Below are 20,202 nucleotides of genomic sequence, written 5' to 3' on the forward strand. Positions count from 1 at the left end.
CCGTAACCTATTGAGTCGGATTTTATCCAGAACCGGACAGTCATGGTATCGCTCATAGATTTCGTCATTGTGTAGGCTACGGAATCGTCCATCCTCATGTAGGGGGCCAAAAATTCTTCGGAGGATTCTTCTCTCGAACGCGGCCCTGCGTGCCAGACTTTATCGAAAGCTTTCGATATATCAAACATTATTAGTCCGGTCGATTTCCGCTTGTTTAATCCACTGCTCTGGCCAGTTGAAGCTCGCATGAATGCTCTCGTTGGAATCCGTATTGTTCCTCTGGGATGATGTTGAGCTCGTTGAATTGATCCTACAGTCTGCTCCGTATTATCCTTTCTGCAATTTTTCCAATTGTTGGAAGTAGGCTGATGGGTCTCCAGTTCTGTGGGAAGGTTGGCTTCTTTCCCGGTTTCGGCAGAAGGATGATGATGTACTTTTCCCATGCTTTTGGATATGTTCTGAGACGGAGTACTGCATTTATTACTGCGGTGATTGATTCGGCGATGTTATTCGGTGCGTTCTTGATGCACTCGTTTGTAAGCATATCCCATCCTGGGGCTTTTTTGCTGCTTAGTTCATGGATGATGGTTTGGACTTCCACCTGGTCTGTTTGCGGTTCCCAGTCTTCTCTTTATGTTGAGTCATCTTGTGTCTTTGTTTCTGACTCGTACTCTTCTTCAGATTCATCGTCCGATGCGGTGTTCTCCCTGAACTGGAGTTCGAGTGAGTCCGCGAACGCTTCGGCCTTTCTCTCTTTATAGAATTCAAGGGCATTGGGATCATGAATTGTAGGCATTTGCCTTCTCGAGCCTCTTTTAAAATATTTGCTGAGCCGCCAGAAGTTGTTGTTTCCCGGCTCTAAGTTTTGGAGGAAGTATTCCCACTGTTCGTTCCTGAATCGGTCAATGTCATCTCTGATGACGTTAGTGAGCCGATTCGCTTCTCTTTTCAGAGGATCTCCTGTCATTCTTCCTCTTTTTCTGATGCGATTTCTCTCCCTTATTCTTTCTTTAATATTTCTTGGGAGCCGGTAGTATTGTTGGCCGTTTACTTCTGTCTCCGTTGAGCTCTCCTGCTTGGCTGAAGTTAGTTGGGCGGTTAAGTTTTGAATCTCTGTCTCTACCTGTCCCGATGTTTCTAGTTTTGAGGTTGTGGTGTATTGTCTTAGAATGTGGCGGTAGGTGTCCCAGTTGGTGCTTTTTATCATTTTTGGGCGGATTTTCAATATATATGTTGTATATTGAAAATAGCACCGGTTTGTGGTCCGACGAGAGGTCGTCCAACACGTTGATTGTGATGTGGTTGTTGTAATTCTTTGTAAGAGCCACATCGATTATGGTACCGGTCGTGCTGCGTCCACAATGTGTTGGTTCCTCTCGTGCGTGAATAGTCGCTCCGTTTCCGTTTAGGAAAGTGAGCAGTTCTCTCCCCGCTTTGGTGTTTCGGGTTGCTCCCCAGTCTCGATGACGCGCGTTCAGATCCCCGGCAAGAAAAGTCGGTTTGTCCTCGTTGAGTAGCAGTTGAAGGTCCTCTGAAAAATTATCTGCTGATGGTGGACGGTAGGCTGATATAATTTTTACATCAGCTGGTCCTGTCCTTGCCTCGATGACTGTAGCTTCCATTCCAGTGATGAGTGGTGTTTCCAGGCGGTGATGCTCGATGCTTCTCTTAATGAGGACTGCGGTTCCTCCTCCATGGCCAGTAAGTCGGTCGTTTCTATATATTTCATAGTTGGGTACTTTAAGTGGGTATGTTGGTTTGAGGAACGTTTCCTGGATGAGTAGTATGTCTACTTCTGCCTCGTAAAGGAATTCTTTCAATTCTTCCATTTTTCCTTTTACGGAATTTGCGTTCCATGAGATAATGTTAAGCTTAATGCTTACCATGGTGGTTCTTAGTTGGGTTGCCTAGAGGGATCTGCGAACTAAACAGGTTTTGAATCATTTTGGCCACTCACGAAATGTTGATACTATTTCTTCTTATTATTCAAATTCAAGAGGGTGTGCTCCTGGGTTTTGATCTGTATTTAGCTGCTAGAAGGGTTATCTAGTCTACTTCTACGAATTTCTGTTGTTCTTCAAATATCTTTTGTATAACCAAAAGTTACCTTTCAGAATCCTTTTTGAAAAGCCTGGACTCACGCCGATTCCTGGCCTATGTTGGTACAACAGCATAACGCCGAACGGGATCCTTATATAAGTGCTCTACTTAGAAGATGGAGTATTATGTGCTGCCAAGTAGATAAAAATAGTCTCGATTATTGATTACGTTGTTTAAATGCAAATGGGACGCACCAGCGGCATTTTGCTATGTTGAAAATGGACTTTACGTTTCATTATGTCTAGTGGACCTTGCATTCCCATCGCATAATCATCACGCTTGATAAGGTCAACCAATAGAATTATGGAATAATTTGCAAGTGCCATCGCACATAAAGCGAATCTTGTAGAACTAAGTGATGAGCCTCGCGTTCAATTTGATGTTGATAAACAGCGAAAGTGGATTTAGCATTTTAGTAAGTCGAGCGATGTGCTGAATGCAAAGACAACGCTTTATATACAAACTGTTCGACGCCTTTGACTAGACCGGATACCGGTTGTTGCGCCGTTGATGATGATCTTCACGGTCATTTTCGCCATTTTTTCAGCTTTTTGGGATAGCTCTCCTGTCTTGGTCGTCTCCGGCTAGTTAGGATGGTCTTCTGACCATCCTATTCCATTTTGTTATGACATATTTTCTGGTCTTTCTTTTTCGTCCCTCTGTACATTATTGGGGTGCCAGACAGGCGGCTACGGTCCTCCACCGTGGAATAGGGAGGTGCACTCTCGTTTTTCAGATGATATTGTTCTATTCTTAGGTGAAAGCTTGCATAGCCTGGATACTTCTGCGGTTTGGTCGATTCCTTCACAGAATTTCCTAAAGTTATTTCACTCAGCTTCGCTAACTACGTTGCTTGACGTCGTCAGTGCGTTTTGGTACTCTGACCAGTTGAATTCTCAGAAGAATTTTTGGCCCCCTACATGAAGATAGACGATTCCGGAATTTGTGAGCGATACCACGACCGTCTGGATCTGGATAAAATCGACTCAGCAGGTGGCGGTGGGCGGGTCACCTAATCCGTATGGATGAGATGGAACGATGGCGTATGTCAGGACACCAAAGAGCCTTTAGGGATATCGAATTGGTGGGGACCACGGCACAAAGCCTTACTTAAACAGGCCTAGCGCGGATATCGGTTGTTGCGCAATTGATGATGGTGATTGCTCAACCTCAAGGTATACGTTCGCTATAGACTCCTCTTAAGCCGATGCCATCGTCTGTTCAATTTCTTTAGGGATGCTGTTGGATTCAGAGCGCACTCTAAACCCCAAAAACTTATGCCGACCAACGGTAAATCGACGAACAGTCCTCCAGTTAAAAGACTGGACATTTGCAATATCCAAGATTGTCAAAATCCACCGTCTATCTTCAATGTAAAGAACAAGTTCTTCAAGGAAAAATCTATGCACAACAACAGCCTTATACCGGGCAGTTGTTAGCCAATGTGTGAAGCCTAAGCATATCCTCTTACCACACTCACGACCAGTAGGTCTAGATGAATGCAGTGTTTCCCAGTGCCACCCCATGGAGGTTTCTCCATGACCATTTTGGTGTTGACTAACTAGACATGATTGTTGCCACCTCTGAGACTGAGAAATTTGATTTTGTTGGTAATTATCTTCAGTTCGATTCTGTTTACCTCCTTCAAATCCACGGGCCAATTTCCGTGATTCGGAGAAAACTCAAGCAAATGTCCTCAGCTTTCTCGAGGTTTTTAAGGGAGGGTTTAAGAGGAACAGTCCCTTAGGAGACTGTCAAAAGCTTTACTCCGTTTAAGCGCTTTGAAGGCGAAGATGATTTCACTTCTGTTAGGACGAGCAATCTGCATTCGCATATTACGATAGATTGCCTTAACATGAATGATTGAAAATCGTGATGAAGTGCTATTTCCGCCTCCTTCCACTACTCATCATTAAAATAAAAAACCTACCTTTAACGTTCTTCGTTGGTATAGCATAGCAAAATCGTTGCTATTTGCGGTAGCTTCTGCTCCTCCGACCAGCGCAAATATTGTGATTTCACGTGTCACGTGATTCATTATGTTGCATTTCACGCGCTTTATAATGGTGTTGAAGCTTCAGATCGTTGGATACATCCCCGCTCGATATGGTTCATCCATCTGGCTCCATTTCCTTAATCAGGTAGGTCTGGTGAAGTCAGTCATCAATATTCTGGGAGAAGTTGTTCAAAGCTTCTGTCGTTTGCGTGAAAGGAAGTTTATTCCTGTGAACAGACTCAGTAGCGAATTTAAGGGACCATCAGATGATTGTCCCTTTCGAAACCGATGTCAACAACCCTTTTTAGAGTGGCGACCTTAGTAGGTAATGTGATACAGTGCGCGCGATTCCTATAGTCGCACTAGGATTTTTTATCTTAAAACACTCTGGTTTCAAGAATTGTAAACAGATGTTACTGAAAATTTCAAAGTACCTGTATCTTATCACTGTACTGTATAGTGTTGCATATCGATTACACAGTTTACCTTCGTTAGACACTCTAGCGAGAGGTTTGGTTCAAGAAAAGTGGTAAATTGCGTGCGCATTTCTTATAGACGCAGTTGTATAATAGTAAACACATGTGGTGAGTGAATTTTATTGTATTTTCTGTGTTTCGTCGTGCAAACATCCGGTAGCTCTGATGCCGACCGATCATATGGTTTCCAGATTTGTCTTTAAAAAGACCTACACTGTCGTAATCACCGAAAGAGAAGAATGGCCGACAAATGGCCAGGAATCTTTTTGGATTACAGACTTAATAATCTTCACTGACGGGTCAGTCATGGAAAACGGATCGGACGCAGGGGTGTTCTCAGCAGATCCGTTTATGGCACTGGCTCGACTTCTCGGAAAAATGGCGGACATATACACCATTTTATTAGCAGCAGGAGAATATTTGCGGCAAAATTGGAGGAGTCGCATCATTCAAATCTGTTTTGACAGTCAGGCGGCATTACCAGCAATAAACAGCAACGACATATCAAGCTAGTTGGTGTGGAATTGTCGTCATCAGGTTCTGCTGAAACTTGGCCGACTGAACGAAACATTCCTGATGTGGATGCCGGGGCAATTTAACATCGCTGGTAATGAGGAGGCTGACAGACTGACTCGCCGAGGATCTGGATTCACAATAGTGGGACCAGAACCAGCTTTTGGAATTCGGCCATCCACTGTCAATTCTACTCTGAAGGGTGGGTAGGTAGGTAGGTGTCAACCCCCGTCGGACCATCGATCGTCATCTCCTCCAACAGCTCGTTGGCGGCGTCGATTGGGTCTAGGTCTTCGTCCGGTTTTGCAGAACGGAACACTTTTACTTTGGCATTCCTGACTCCGAGCCACACTTCATAATCGGCCTTTTTCGTTTATGCGCTGATCTTAGCGACACACGAACCGAGAACATCCTTAGAGAACTAGTCCATGCAAGCTATTACGTGGAACCCACGGACCACCACTAAAACCACCCCCGACTCCCTCCGTGCCCCGCGGAACCACCATAAGGAATTACATCACGGGGCGGCGTCAGCTCACTCTAGCTTAATCCCATTTCTTCTATACGCGGCGCACGTGACCGCGCTTTTCTCCTCTCCTCTGCCTTTCGCAATTTATCTTGAATAGATGCTATCATGCAGTTGCCCGCATCCCAATTCTCTTGATGTGCTAGCATTTTCGGCACCAGATTTTCTGGTACCAGCACCTCTCCTAGAGTCTCCTCTCCACAAATCGCGGACAGTGGAACAATACATGCTCTGGGTCCTCTGGGACTCCCTCGCAATTTGGACAGTCGGGTGTGGTCTCCAATTTAAACCTGTGAAGGTATTGGAGATATTCTCCATGTCCCGTGAGAAACTGGGTGAGATTATAATTAATCTCACCGTGTCGTCTCTCCAACTACTCCTTGATGGCAGGAATGAGCCTGTGAGTTCACCGACCCTTTCCCGAGCGTTCCCACCGCTCTTGCCATCTATTTATGGATCTCTCCCTCTCAGCGTTCTTCGTCTGCAATAAGAGAGAGATTGGTTTCGCATTGTATATATTCGCCATCTCATCTGCCAAGATGTCAATCTGCATCATTCCAGAGATGGCGAATGCTGCGTCATCTGAGACAGTCCTGAAGGCAGAGCATACCCTCAGAGCTGTCCTCTTGTAGACTGCATTCAGTTTGCTAGTATTAACTGACATCCGCAATGCCTCGCTCCAAACTGGTGTCGCATAGAGCATGATTGAGGTCACCACCCTGGCTATAAGCAATCTAGAGGTGTGCCGTGGCCCTCCCACGTTCGACATCATCCTCGCCAGGGCCATACTGGCAGTGGATGATTTATCACACACATACTGTACGTGTTGCTTATAGCTGAGCTTCATTTCTATCACCACCCCCAAGTATTTGATGGTCGGCTTGGATGTGATGATATGATTCCCGATTCTAACACAGGCGTAATTTCTCTTCCGGCGCTTCGTGATGAGGACCGCTTCTGTTTTTTCCTCCGCAAGCGTCAGACCAGAGCTCTCCAACCAGCATTTGACAGCACTGATTGCCTCGCTTGAGTATAACTCAGCATCTTCGAGATGCTTTGCGACAACAACCAGTGCTATGTCGTCAGCGTAACCCACCACTGTGGCTTCCTCACGGACCACCTGAGATGAATCAAAGCCGGGGGTGAGTCCCGGGTGTTTGCCTCCGGTCTCCAGGAGATGCTCATAGACCATGCCCGACAGTCTAGCCTCAATACTGGTCCACACCTCCAGCGTTAGCTTGCCGCTAGCAGAATTGCCATCCGCCAGCGCCACACGTAAGTGACTTCTGGCTGAAGGGCTTCGCAGTACGTGGCCCGCCGGCTGACGGTTGCTGTACAATTTCCTTCGGATCTTGTTTAGCGTCTGCGCTCTTGCCCACTCTGCTCCGCTTCTTATCTTGTTCGACCTCGTCTTGAGATCGATTGCGTTTTAGAGCGATGGGCTTCGCCTTCTGCTCGTCAGCCAGGCGTTTGCTTTTGTATTCATCAACAATCGCCTGGTATTTAGCGAGGTCTTTTTCATCCCGCTCGTCGACAGTACCGGCCTCCTTATTCTTAGCAATCTTGCTGAGAATATGCATGGCCTTCTGGTACTGGCTCTTGAACAGGACACCCGTGGACCTTCACTTCTTAGCCGGTTTCCGGCGACCGACATTCTTGTCGGTTTTCGCTTTCGAGGGATCCTCCGACGCTGAGGGCTTCGGGTCAGGAGTACTATGTCTGGTACTCGCTACACCCAGCTTGACGGCAGTGGGTTCCAGGCTGGAAGCCACTGGTCCGTCTGACGCCTCGCTCCGGGAGGTCCCTGCGGTTGGTTTCAGCACAACGGTGCTACGGCTGGCACCGAGTGTATTGCTCTCGACCGCCACTGTTTCCTAGCTGGAGGCCAGCAGCTCGTCCTCCGATGATGCGCCTGTCATCATCGCCTCCTCTTCTATCGTCGTTTTTGTTTTTTTGATAATTAAGTCCATGTCTTGGTCCCACGAGTAGTCCGGGAAGAATGTCCACCCTGGCTGGCCCGGCTAACAGGGTAAGGGTCTTATTTGAAACTGAAGGTGCCCAAGGTATTCAGAGTTCGCATACCCAAGCTCCCCATTGGCCACGCAGCCCTCGGCGTATGCTGTTCCACCTTGGCTTGGGATCCTATTAGCACCTTCTCCGATGCAGGCAGGACGATCCCCGATCTGTTGCTTCAGTCCATCCCCCGGCCAGATCTACTTGCCCCTAACACATGACCAGCAGACAAGCAGATCCTCGTCAGTTGGATGAGCCTACTCCCAGCCCGGTCCTACACACTCTTGGCCCGCCCGAAGACGGTTCCCAGCGGCCACCACGCGAAGGTCGTGTGAGGACTTGCCAAATTATGCAACTTTAACCTGAAGCATAATCAGACCGGGCCGCTACCATATGGAAAAGATTGGGGTGGTGGTTTCGGCTATGTGCAATCAATGTGAGGAGGAGGAGGAGACTTTTTATAAAGCTACCCTACCTTCTCAGATCTCAGACGAAGACACCTTGGCAAGGTTTTCTTCAATGAAAAATCTGCACACTCTCTGTCTCTGGAGAATGTTCTCAGATACGCTAAATCCTGCGAACGTCGTAGGGGGAGAGCCATTTAATGAGCGATTTACGGGGATAGTACAATGGCCTGAGTGCCCCGGGCTGCTCCTTTTGCACATTTAAATGCAACTTTCAGATGTTTACTCCCTTCCCAGTAACGAATAATATATTCCGTAATTCATTTTCTCATTTTAGATTTAGGACGGCTGAATTTCGGACAGAACTCAAATTGCAAAATGATTATATTTTTACGAAATCTAAGTTGATTAAACACATGCGAACGCATTCAATGGTCTAGATTCAATATGAGTACATGCTGGGAAATCAAGCCCAGAATTCTTGTAATCGCTGCTCCCTTTTCAAAGAGAGATCAGTGCAAAATCCCTAGCAACTGAAAATAGTTTTCAGCTACAAATCAAAGCTTACGAAAAATAGATATGAATCTTTAACTGTATATCACCATGTGCTTCCACTTAAATGCATTTTTTCCGTGTTCTCCTAAGCCCAGCCATACCTCATTAATCATTGAAAATCCAAATGCTATATTCAACATTTCATAGTGGTGCTGCCCCGGCACCTATCGTCCATCTACTTGCAGTTTACCTAACATCTTCGATCTAAAATTGGATACTTCATGACACAATCTGGGTCATCTAGTCATTTCCTTTCCCTCTTAACTTTTCCTTACGAATCGATCACAACTGATTGACGAAAGACAATTTTTGTGTGACCAGTTTCCTCCATCACCGCTCCGGACTTTTTACGGAGATATAGCGATTAGCGCAGGAGAAGGAGGTAATTGGAAGCTGGGCTCCATTGTAGACTTGCTTCATTCGCTGGATGGAGACTCAAGTATTTCATATTCCATGATTACGTGGGTACTTGTGTCGGTTAGTTATTTTCTCTCGTCTATTACCCCAACTGCTTGTTGCTCTAGCTTCAGATTGCTCAAGCATCAGTACAGTGCGTTTGAGCTGAAATTCTTTTAAGATCAAATGTGTTGCTTCCAATTGGTTTTCGTCGGATTACCAGTCAGTCGTAGGAAGCAGTTTTGAGGGAATGCATAAACCGCATACGCTGCCAAAAATGTCGCTGAAAGTTTACTCGAAGTGAATTTCTGTGATTGCTTCCTAGTAGCTGAAGACTAGGGTGGTTAGTGCAAATTGTGACCAGTGTTAGGTCAGATTGGAATGAGGATCCATCGGTATAGTGGAGAGGACTGTGAAATTAGTGCTGATTAAAGATACAGTGTCCAGTGTTTGTTAACAGTTTAGTTTCATTCGTGCAACCTGCTTGTCCATCAGAGAGTGTTTCATGGAAGATTCATCGACCCCACTCGCACCGCACTAATCTCACCTGCTTCCAACCGCAATCATTACAGTTTCCGGTTGTTAGGTTAAAAGAAAATAGAACCATGGCTAGATCGGCAGACTTACAATTGTCTCAAGAATGTTTGATACCCTCGACTGCACGATCGCCACAATCATCTATTGCGTAATGGCAAAATTAAATTTCCATATGATGATGACGACAACAACGACGATCACAACAAGGGGGAACATAAGACCAGGCAATCTATTTTTAGTTCTTGATCCAACATATTCGGTTGGAAATGCATTGGACATTGACTGAGCATTTAGGACAGTACATTATTGGTCTTCGCCTTTCGGTTGAATCGATTTAGATAAAATACGCAAGTTCCATTGTTGATACGGAAAAATTCGATCAAAGTATGATTTCATTGAGACGGGGTCTGCGGCTAGACTGTGTTTCTCATTTTATATGGGCGTTGGCTGGGTGCTTAGCTTATGTGATAGACATGCAAATTTAGATTTAAAGCGATAGGTCGATGATGCAAAAACAATAAACTAGGAGGACAATCGGGGCAGAAATATTTGAATAATGCATTAGTTGTGCATTCGATAAAATCTCAGTTTACTTCTGCTAAAAGCTGTCGGTATTGTTATGCAGTTCCGCGTACAAAATTGGCGTTTTGGTGGATTGTGTCTGTTGAATGTTTCACTTAAGATTTCTATGATAGAAGAAGTAAGAGCTGATAGTATCATATATATCCGGACAATCTGATTTCTTCTTCAGCCTTTGTCCCGCTCACAAGCGGAATCGGCTCGTCGTGATCGGTTTCGCCATTTGGCTCTATCAAATGGCTGATCTGGATACTATCTCGAGGCTTTTAAATCCCCATCCAGCGTATCAAGCCACCGTTGTTTTGGCCGGCCTTTTGGTCATTTACCATCGACTTCGACGTTCAGACCAATCTTGGCAAGTGAATTCTGGTTAGCGCAAGGACGCCTCTCTCGTAAATTTTCCACGATCGGTGCAATCCCATAACGATCACGGATATCCTCATTTCGGATGTGATCAAAACGTGTGACGCCAGTAGTCCAACATAACATCTTCGTCTCCATTACCGCAAGACGCCGTTCATTGTCTTTTATAGTCGGCCAACACTCAGAACCATAGAGAGCGTCAGGATGGACGACATTGCGGTAAATTTTAGATTTGAGAGCTTCGTTGATACGTCGATCACAAAGAACACCAGTTGTGGGACATCACTTCATCAAGGTTGTGTTAATGCGTGAAACAATTTCATAACGCAGCTCTCCATTGGCTGATAGCGTTGACCCGAGATATTTAAATCGCTCAGTTCTGGGCAGATCAGTGGCGCTGACAATGATTGTGCCTGTTTCATGGGGATCGGTCGTCAAAAATTCAGTTTTGTTTAAATTCAATCTGAGACCTTGTAATCATTCCATTTTTGGACAAGTTGCTCGAGATCATTTTACTATTGGAAGCTAGGAAAACATCATCTGATGAACTCCAACAGAGACACGAAGCAATTTTTGATACACCCGCCACACTTCGAACTTTACTTTTCGGATCGTGGTAGACCTATCGAACCCAGAGCACGAGTTCTTGTGGCACTAAGTGTTGTCATAAAGCATACCAGATTAGTTCGTGTGGCACACGGTCAAACGGTTTCTCTAGATCCAGAAATGCAATGTAAAGAGGGCGATGCTTCTCACGGTGTTTCTCCATGGGTAACCGCACACCGTATATTGCGTCAGTAGTTCCACAGTTTTTGACAAATCCCGCTTGGTTCGCGGTTATTTCAACGATTTCGCGAATACGGTTGCCAAGAGTACGTTCAAAAATCTTCAGTAACCCGATCGGACGGTAATTTCTCTTCTTAAGACACGGATTGATTTTGTGACCACCATCAGAGCCCTGCTTCACCAAGCTACAACGGTACCAGTTTATACCGAGTGCATGGCTCAGCATTCACACTGGTGGATGTAAGACCAAACTAAATCTCTACTGAACTAAAGAGTACGGCTCCCGTGTTCAAACGCAACACCACACCGAATCCCGAAGGCCTCTGTTCGCTTGTACGTAACCAACAACCCCCATGAAGCTCCCACTAGTGGGTCAACCGCAACAACCGAGCTGAACGCACATACAACAGGAATTCTCCTGAAGTATGTGAATTCAGGGGCTATCCCGGTTCCCATGGTATCAGTATACCCCTGGTAAGGTGTCGTGACCTATTGCCACTTCAGATGAGTCCCCATGCAAACTCGAGCCCTATGGCCCTAATTAGGCCTTTGGAGCATTTGCCTACTGCATCACAGCCAACAAACCAATGTGACACAGCGTCTCCCGGTGCCACCACTATGGAGGATCTCTTCGGGCACTTGGTTTTGGTTCGGCCGACAGGCCCCATCTTCCTCACCGTCACCTGTGAGCACCAGTTGCGCTGCCAGGTGGAATTGCTCCAAATATCGGCAATGATTGTCGAAGTGGAGGATGAACAAATTTTTCAGTTGAAGTCTGCTCAAAGTATTCTCACCATCTATCCGTTGCGGTTCGACGGTTGGTAAGCAAAGTACGGTTCTTGTCATTAACGCAACAGAAGTGTTTGATATCCTGTGTGCGTTCGTTACGGCTTTTGGCAAGTCGATATAGATCTCTCTCGCCATCCCGAGTGTCCAATTTATCGTAAAGATTGTAATGGTCCGCCCGGGTGACCGCGATCGCTTAATTTGCTTCCCAATTGGCATTCTTATAAATTTGCCAATTGACCAGCGTATTATCTTCGAGAAATTTGTGGTAGAGGCGTTTCTTTTCACGGACCTTTACTTCGACATTGTCATACCAAAGCCAAGTATCTCGGTTGATGTACCGCTTACCCGGCTTGATGACCCCGAGGGTTGCAGGGGCCGCTTTGTGGATCGTGTCTTTCATTTGATTCCACGATTCTTCCACATTCGTAACGGTTGGTAATCGCGTAAGTGAGATCATTTCTTCTTTTTTCTCACGAAATCGCCACCATTTATTGCGCGGCGGGCCAGTGCGTTCCTCGCGCTGTTTTCTCGGTGGCTTAATTCGAAGGACGGTAATCAACGGCCGATGTTGAGGTGCGATGGTCTCATAGGGAACGGCTTTGCAATCAGTGACAATGGTAAAATTTCGGCGCTTTATGAGAATATAGTCCATTTGCGTTTTACTGTTCCCACTATAAAATGTAGGAAGATGAGACAATCATTTGATGAACCATGTATTCATAGGTACAAGTTCATGAGTGTCAGCACAATCAATTATACGCTCGCCACCTTCATTGCGTTCTCTGAACCCCTTTTCCTCATAGCACCTGTTACCGTCTGCCTTTTCATCCACATGACCATTAAGGTCGCGGGCAATGATGATATAGTCGTCAGCAGGCACGTGACAAGTCTTTTCATCGAGAAGTTGACAGAAGGCATCTTTCTCGGCATCAGGTCGACCTGTCTGTGGTGCGTACGCGATGAAGAAGTGAATAGGCCGATCAGCTGATATAATGGTGAGCTTCATCAGCCGATCATCAAATCGTTCGACTTCTTTAATGTCGTCACGGAAACCCTCTGAGATGGCAATGTCAACATCATATGAAGTGTGTGGGCTACCAAAGTAGAGAAGTTTATAGCCATTTTTACCGCGTTCGCGTTCAATGTCGCAGCTTTTGGCACCAGACCATCGAGTTTCTTGCAGAGTGCAGATATCAATGCGCCTTTTCCGAAGGGCTCTTGCGAGTTGCTCGGTGTCAACATTCAGCCTGCAGACACGTATTTATTTTGTTCGGACTAACTTGCTTACGTCCTGACGTCGTCCATTCGTCAAGAACCCTTGTCCATTTCTCGGCAGAACCGGGGCCCGTCCTACCACGTCGACTGAGGTGGTCACCCTAGCATTTTTTCGAGGCTTGTAACTCGATCGGGTCATCTTGTTTCTAACGATATTGTATGTATTTTCTTGGTCGGCCTGTCACGGGACCTGTCACCAAGAGAGGTCAGGCAGGATTTGGCATAGTGGAATACTTCCAAATATACTCTATTTATCTCTTTCCCTGATCTCAGCATTTTATTTTTGTTTTTACCGAGGATAGTACAAAGTACATTGCCTCAAACCCTCCTCCTTTATCTAGACTTGGGACCAGCATACTATGACAATCTGATTTCAAGCCGATCATATTCATTTTCAGTTGTTCGTAATCCCAAGACATTCCGGTTGGTCCCATTAAGGCAGTGACCACCTTCAACTTAGTTGATTTCCAGCTACACCAACAACCTGTCGGGTGATTTCGACATTGTTTACTCTTTTCTCTAGTTTGTCCGCAGCACCCACTTCTGTTCAGATAATTATTCACCCACGTAGGCATCGAACCATTTATCAATTTTAGTGTCACAATCCAATCAATGTTTTTATTATTAAATATCGACCTTCGTTCATTCGCAAAAGATACAGCCATGCACAGCACAGAGCGGTTTATCTTTTTTTTCTAAAATCTATTCACACATCACGAGTAATTATCCGTGGAATTCAGCACTCAAATGGATATAGACAGTGGCATGATATAAGCAATTTTTTTTCTATTTCGTTACGCCTGAGGAGAGAAAGAACTTAAATCTGAGCTGGATTTAACTTTTACACTCGTGAGCTCCTCAAGAAGAAGTACCGGTTGGATGTAATAATGATAATCATATATCTGGCGGCAACAGACTCATGCACATAGATTCTCTCCCCTCAGCTGTTAACGTGTCGCTTTACCCAATCATCACCTTTTCCAAGCCTTCAAATTATTTATGTATATAAACATTAAAAATTCCAATCACTAGCTGTTTGCAGCTTTCGCTAGAAAGCCGATTACAAAATAAAGATACACAAAGAAGGCAAACAAACACATTTCGGGATAGTACTATGTATCTAAAAATCTGTTGGTGACTGTATGGGGTTTGTAATAATTCTATCTGGTCATGAATTGCAAATGAATGTTCTCTTAAATGGTGAGGCAATTGAACTTAATGAAATTAATGTGTGTGGAAATGATGTCACGTTCATCTGGGTTTCTGCTTAGCAAAATTATTTTTATTAATTACGCTCCAATCGTCGCTATATTTATTGTAGCGGAACGGAATCTTGGAACGTATTCATGAAATGCAATTAGACTTCTGGAGGTGATGAACCTCGAAAATATGCTTGCATGATTCATTTAGAACTATTACAACTGTAAATATTCATGGCTGAGATTTCCTCAATTGTATCTGAATGTTTGAAAGTGCAAAACTACGAATATTGCCAGTGATTTAAGCCGCTTGATATTCCGCTTTCTTCGTTCTCCACTTCTATCGTGGAAAGAAATTGTATTTACCTCCAAAAAAAAGTTATCAATTTTTGCTTTCGTTTGTTACACAACTTTCTTAGTTCCATCTATCAACATTGTTTTGCGATCCCCGAGATATTAGATATTGCTCGATATATTTTGTAATTAAAGAAATTTACCGGAAATTTCTAGAAGCTCCAGTCCCAGTCTTTTCAATAATTCAAATGTTTCCAATTGAATTCGGTTTCCTCTCAAATCTACCAAATGACCGTTAACAACCAAAAATATGAACGTCTGATTGATGTCTAATTGTTTCCATTGTTGGAATTCAATTTATTTCATCGTCATATTTCATGCATGACATCCGATGAAGTTACACGTGGTATGAAAGTTGCAGATTTGAAATAAACACAAGAATTTGACACGGACGCAAATATCGGAAGCGTAGGTGAGAGTATGAGGATGACGACCTACCTGCCGCAGTCTCATGTGCGAATAATGCAAGTCATGGATTCGAATTTCCTTTGTAACGTTTGAAAAATTGACTGAGATTACCATATAATAGGAACAATGCTCTTTCTGTTTGTAGTGTATCAAGAATTCATTGCCTCGGTGTATTGTGGGCTAGTTGGAGGTGTTGAGACCATGAATCACCTTTTCCATGTTTACGGATGAAAGTGCGGACATGTTCGACATTGTTTTTAGTTCTTTGTTTAACAGCGTCGAATATTTTCAACTTTCTTTACTCCAATTATGGACCTAAGTACCCAGTTTCAATAATGAATAAAATAATCCATTAATCTTCATTGGCGATGCCTTTCATACTGCCACCAGCCCTCAACTTCGACCATGCTGAAGACCCTAAGTCTCTGACTGAAGACCAATAAACTTCGTGATTGAATAATGTGATTCATTACAAGAAAGTTACAACAGTGAATAAAAATGGTATTGAATTTGAACTCTGTGCCTACAATTTTGTGGAGCCTGAAAACTATCTATGAAATTCCAACAGTTGCAGTAAACGATACAAACCAAGTAAGTTGTTAATTTTTTCTACGGTAAAAGTAAACCAAAAGAAATCAAATATATCTAAAATATTTCTTCAAGATTACACGATAACAGCAATGCTATCTCTTGTTGATAAAATACATGTTACGGAACCAAACTCAAACACAAAATTTTATACGTTGATACCGCTACAATCAATATGTATGTCTTCCAGTCATTGGGCGATTAATACTATATCACTAATACCTTGCATTTATGGTTTAAGAAATCACAATCAGGGGAGGATAAGGCAAGACGGGGTACCTAACTTTTAAGGGGCAATAAAACTAAAACCATTGCACTTACATCATCATCATCATCAACGGCGCAACAACCGGTATCCGGTCTAGGCCTGCCTTAATAAGGAACTCCAGACATCCCGGTTTTGCGCCGAGGTCCACCAATTCGATATCCCTAAAAGCTGTCTGGCGTCCTGACCTACGCCATCGCTCCATCTTAGGCAGGGTCTTCCTCGTCTTCTTTTTCTACCATAGATATTGCCCTTATAGACTTTCCGGGTGGGATCATCCTAATCCATACGGATTAAATGACCCGCCCACCGTAACCTATTGAGCCGGATTTTATCCACAACCGGACGGTCATGGTATCGCTCATAGATTTCGTCATTGTGTAGGCTACGGAATCGTCCATCCTCATGTAGGGGGCCAAAAATTCTTCGGAGGATTCTTCTCTCGAACGCAGCCAAGAGTTCGCAATTTTTCTTGCTAAGAACCCAAGTTTCCGAGGAATACATGAGGACTGGCAAGATCGCAGTCTTGTACAGTAAGAGCTTTGACCCTATGGTGAGACGTTTCGAGCGGAACAGTCTTTGTAAGCTGAAATAGGCTCTGTTGGCTGACAACAACCTTGCGTGGCTTTCATCATCGTAGCTGTTATCGGTTGTGATTTTCGACCCTAGATAGGAGAAATTGTCAACGGTCTCAAAGTTGTATTCTCCTATCCTTATTCTTCTTCGTGTTTGTGTTTGACCAGTGCGGTTTGATGTTGTTGGTTGATTCGTCTTCGGTGCTGACGTTGCCACCATATATTTTGTCTGCACTTACATAGTTGCTTTTATTTTCATAATCTTGCCTGGTAACTAATCTCTAAGATTTCCATCATTTGAGGAACAAAGTAAAAAAGGCCGCAACACGCTGTCTGGTTACTGGTGATGGTAAGATTGACTACCCCTAGGAGGCAAGATGGGGTATCCCTAGGGGGCAAGACGGGGTACAACAATACCGCAGTATTCGCAGGTGAACGTTGTTTGGTTATCCTCATCATCGACACCAGCACAGGAACAATGTGCCCAATTGCCATATATGAAATATCCAGCACAGCTTTTATTAGAATCCAGATAAGGACTACTACAGTACAGTTACGCCATCTTGAATTACTACCAATGTCGTTTCCGTAAATATGTTTTGTACAAACCTTTTCCATGTCTAGACCACTAATAAATCTAAAAACCCGACCACTAATTATCTCCTTTTCGTGTGGTGATCCAGTAATTATTGCTGTTTTTCCTCGTTTTCGAGTTACGCGTAAACTTTTACGAGTTGTTGAAAGAGGTAGTATTTGCTCTGGACTAACCTTGGGTAATTTTGATTGCTATAAAATTGTTGATCTACTATCAAACCACGACGAGCATGCGGGCTCAAAACTCAACGAGGCGACAGACGTCTGAATAGTGGTTGCTGCGGAAACATTCAGTGATATCCAGTACAAGCAATTCGATAATGGTAGGTATTAAGATTGACGTAGGTGTCATAATTGCAACATTACTGGTAGCTGATACCGCCGAAGCAAATTCGCTAATTGGGTCTGTTTTTGTGATATTCGACATTGTATATTCGGATGACGCTGTAACAATAGCAGGTTTGCTGTTTGATGCTCCAGTTGTTGTGGTTAATGGTTGAGAGCGAGGGAAAATGGTCACCAAGGAAAGGACAAAAACGCTTTCTGAGAAAACCGTTGGATCATAAGGCCCGTAAAGTCGAGCTTCATTTACTAGATCAATTTAGTAAAATACAGGTCGATCTGTTATGGCCCCACTGAATTTCACAAATTGTTTACATCATTCCTCCATACCCCCCCTCCTCTCTCTCTCTCTTTCCGCAGAAGTTAAAAGGTTCCTACTTGTTTTCGATCTCGCTTCGCTACGACTTTTGATTTTGCCTGGGTTCAACTGAAACGCCAGTTTCGTCGCAAATATAGATGCGATCTGGTGTCAAATGGCATTCAACAATTTCTCTCTTGAAACGACAGCGCGCGCAGTTGAAGTGCTCTCAGGTTTTCTTATTGATAACTCAGGGTACCTTTTCCAAAACTTTGTGTTGAGTGTTGAGCATATGGGGTTTACAATTTCGATCTGCTAGATTGTAAGCTAAGGCATTTAGATCTTTGGTTGTTAATCCGTAAAATCGACTCTCCATATGTAATACATAGCCACACAGTTCGTCTTCATCGTCTTCCGTAAAAATAGATCGCTTTGGGCCTAGGTAGAACCTCTATATTCAGATGAAGAAGCCAAGTTCTGGCGGGCTATTTTGACTTTCCTTTCTAGGTACAGTAGTCTGCAGAACTGAAAATGGTTTGGCTGCGAACATATATCCCATTTTCCCTTCTAGAAGAGCACCCAAAGCTTTGCCCATATTCTCTTCTGATCAATTACCTCTATTAGTCCTTCTCCTATATGTTTTCACCATTCTAGAACAAAAGAACACAATATTGACTAAAGAAAGTTACACTCCTATACACACAGAAACCCGAAACAGGTTCATCTGCGGGCGGGCAAGACGGGGTACCCCAAACCCCATCTTACCCAAGTACATCTCATTGTATGTAAGGTAACACGTATTGAAAACAAATTAACAAGTCCTCATCTGCTGGCTTAATCGTCGACGAATGAGAATCACTTTGAATTTAGTGGATACAACTATCATTCACTTAGTAGACACGCACCGAGCGGAGTAGCAAAATAAAAAGCAAACTGCTCCTAAACAGTTTTGTACTGATAAGAAAACAAATACGAGTTATACCAAACCACACCCATGGCATATTGGCAACCAATCGTGCCGCGTTGAAAGGATCGTGATTATCCGATTACAAATGCTTAAAAGATCGAGTACCTGTCTTGCCCGTATCTCCCCTACTATTTAATCCGTAGTGCTATGATTCATTCCTGGACTAATCAGAAAATATACCACTATTTACTTTTTTTTATTGGTTGCAATATACCCCTACCTGTGCCCAAGCGCCACCGTTTTTTGTTTCTAGCAATGTACTTCAGCCCGCTAAACCGCTTTCATAGAAACTTAAACTCTTCCTCCATTGCTCCAAAACATGATGCCCTAGGACAATATACCTGTCAGTCATCCTGGATGATGATGATGGAGTTTTCGCTTTTTCTCAATTTTTCATCAACAAATCCCCCTATAATACGTCTTGGACCGTAGCACCACGATTACGCCACACAAACACGAGTTGATGAAAGCTTGGGGCTATGCTGACCCAAGCTTGGGGCTTTGGAGTAGCACTTATAACCACCTTCCAAGTACTCCTCCCACAAAAAGAACGTCGATACCAAATAACTTCAACTGGATGTTACCGTTAAGATAACTACATTTCAAGATTCTGGGCAAAAAAGCGAATGTGAATTTAGCCCTGTTAATACATGGTACGACAACTTAAATCTAAACATTGACTGTCGACATTTCGCTCATTAATGCAAACAGGAACAGTGTGATGATCCTAGCGACCAATAACCTTGGTGTTATGGTATATATTTTCAGTTTGACTACTCTGATTTTTACCTTCAATTTCCTCCACAGACATATTCTTCAAAGCATCAAATACAAAAAGTCTCATCGGCAAAAACAGGCCTCTCATTTTATTGAAGAAATTTTTACTCTGATTAGGTCAGTACGTTGATGAATTTGAACACTGCATATCGACCACATGCGCGTCTCCAAAATCGTTCGGGGAAGTCAGAAATTTTTGTCCTAATCTGAGCAAAAGAAATCACAAAAACGCAAGCCTGCCTCAGAATATTTCACCGCCTGAAAAAGGAAACATACTAACAAACCATTTTTCCTTCAAGCTCACCATTGCATCATGCACATTCGTAATGAAGATTTTGAACCAATTTCTAGGCTCCAATCGACCTCATCTACTGCATCTAACCCAGACAAAACCTCTTCGTCCATCCTCTCAATCATTTAGATTAACGGGAGAATCATTATCATCATCATCAATGGCACAACAACCGGTATCTGGTCTAGGCGGTTTTGCGCCAAGGTCCACCAATTCGATATTCCTAAATAACTCA

General features: G+C 43.8%; 1 protein-coding gene across 28 annotated transcripts in view; it reads left to right on the top strand.

Annotated features, from left to right (window-relative positions):
• The window catches only part of LOC119656194 (patronin), a 105,968-nt gene that overhangs the window by 35,145 nt on the left and 50,621 nt on the right, over positions 1-20,202 (top strand). For 26 of the 28 annotated variants that reach the window (XM_038062549.1, XM_038062565.1, XM_038062557.1 and 23 more), the window contains exon 1: positions 15,660-15,860. The exons of 1 other annotated variant lie outside the window; for it this stretch is intronic. In XM_038062549.1, coding sequence (XP_037918477.1) covers positions 15,768-15,860 — 93 coding nt within the window. In that variant the 5' untranslated portion in view covers positions 15,660-15,767. Of the gene's footprint in view, positions 1-15,507; positions 15,861-20,202 lie in introns of those variants that run through there. One more of the 28 variants, XM_038062548.1, reaches the window with a different exon arrangement.

This window comes from Hermetia illucens, chromosome 4 (genome assembly GCF_905115235.1).
Source record: "Hermetia illucens chromosome 4, iHerIll2.2.curated.20191125, whole genome shotgun sequence".
Lineage (NCBI taxonomy): Eukaryota > Metazoa > Arthropoda > Insecta > Diptera > Stratiomyidae > Hermetia > Hermetia illucens.